At 50.4% G+C, this 1,756-nt stretch overlaps 1 protein-coding gene across 1 annotated transcript; it reads right to left on the bottom strand.

Moving 5' to 3' along the window:
- Positions 1–265: 265 nt before the first annotated feature.
- On the bottom strand, positions 266–982 carry LOC123155509 (uncharacterized). Its single transcript, XM_044573672.1, has one exon. It carries the CDS (start codon positions 902–904, stop codon positions 662–664), a length of 243 nt encoding a protein of 80 aa, XP_044429607.1. The 5' UTR covers positions 905–982; the 3' UTR covers positions 266–661.
- Between the last annotated feature and the right edge of the window lie 774 nt (positions 983–1,756).

Genomic DNA, 1,756 nt, shown 5'->3' with positions numbered 1-1,756 from the left:
TTTTTTTTCTCATGGAAGAAAGCTTCGCCTCTACATTGTGAGACGCAGGCGCACATAATTTTTCTTTTGCCTCTGTTTCAGAAAAAGTAAATTGTAATCACTTGCATGTTTAATTTGCGTTACATTTTGCATGGTACCATCGTCGGGTACCGATTTTGTTTCTCAAGTTTGGTACATTATATCAAGGGGCCATGCATTAACACCGTTGGACACAAAACTTGTCTGACGTAAAAGAAAAGAACTTCCATGGGAAAATCTCAGCAAATCAACCAAGCGTATATATAATTCGGCTCATAAAGGCAAATAAAAACTCCACCTAGTTCACAAATATATCTTACAACACGCAACAGACGACCGTTGACACACACACACACACACACACACACACACACACCCACACACACACACACACACACACAAACTAGTAGAAATATGCAGATGAGCGTACGTAGACATATACTACTAACCCAGTACCGCTGCGGCATTACGCATGCACCGACCACAAGCTCAGAGAAGTAACTTACATACTTAGGTAAATCACTTAGCTACCTAGCTAGCTAACTACGCACCCCAACCTGGTGCACCATACACAGAAGCTAGATTATCGTCGGCGGCGAGGAGTTCGGAGTTGCATGCTGCTAGATAGGGTCTAGGCTCTAGACTAGAGGTTGTTGGCGGCGAAGAAGGCTTCGACGTCGGCGCCGGCGTAGAAGCCCCTGCCGCCCTGCTGCGAGACGGCCCCGGGCGCGGCCCTCCTCTTCCTAGGAGGCGCGGGGCAGCCCCCGTCGGCGGCCGCGCGGGCCTTGGAGCCGCTCGGCGTCCTGCAACCGGAGGCCTCCGCCTGCTTGCCGTCGCCGCTGTCCGCCTCCTCGCTGCTGCGCCACTGCTCAAGCGGGAGACCCATGCCTGCACCTCAAGATCTCTCTCACACACTCGCTAATTCGAAACAAACAGGAGATGGAAGAACCGAGAGGGTCTGGGTGGGGAGACGGCGGAGAGAGCTAGCTGGTCTGGGTGGTGCAGTGCAGGGGTTTATATAGATGGAGGGCGTACGTGGGAGGTGGGCGGCGAGGTGCAGCGGGTGTACGGACGCTCCGATGGGTGTATCGCTATCACCCCGATTCTGACTTCTGAGTCGGGGATCGAATCGGATCGTGGCGTGATGGCAGGGCAGGGCGGTGCCCTGCCATCCATGGATACGATCAATGATGAGCATAACGTGCTCCATTGCTTTATTTCGTCCGGAGGCGCGTGCACGGGATGCATGCTTGCTGCATGACTTCTCCTCGACCGCCATATGCAACCTGCTGCGTTCCGTTTCTCTCCGCTAGCCTCTGCTTTTTCCAGAAACTAACTCGTTAATTCCAGTAGCTAACTAAATACACGCTGCGTTGCTACCGATTAACAATTTATGTTACGCCAATATGTCATATTTTTTTGAAAAGGGGCGTTTTATTACTTAAAAGATTTAAGCATTACACCCGACCTCTGCATAACTAATATGCACACAGCCAAAAAATTATCCTCTCACACAAAATAAAAATAAAAAGGCGAATTACAACGAAACATGTAGAGTCCGTATAACGCTTAATGTGGAGGGGGGGCCAATCCTTAGATCATGCTGCCACCCATGTTGGATAAAAGTATCCCTCGCCGTAGCCTCCAATTGTGTACACACCTCCGTAAACAGGCCTCGATTCTCCACACGTTGTAGAGAGGACCATAAACGAAGAGTCCCGGTACATCTATAGATAAC

This window comes from Triticum aestivum, chromosome 7B, assembly GCF_018294505.1.
Source record: "Triticum aestivum cultivar Chinese Spring chromosome 7B, IWGSC CS RefSeq v2.1, whole genome shotgun sequence".
NCBI classification, from domain to species: domain Eukaryota; kingdom Viridiplantae; phylum Streptophyta; class Magnoliopsida; order Poales; family Poaceae; genus Triticum; species Triticum aestivum.
This window is presented reverse-complemented; position numbering and strand designations above follow the sequence as displayed.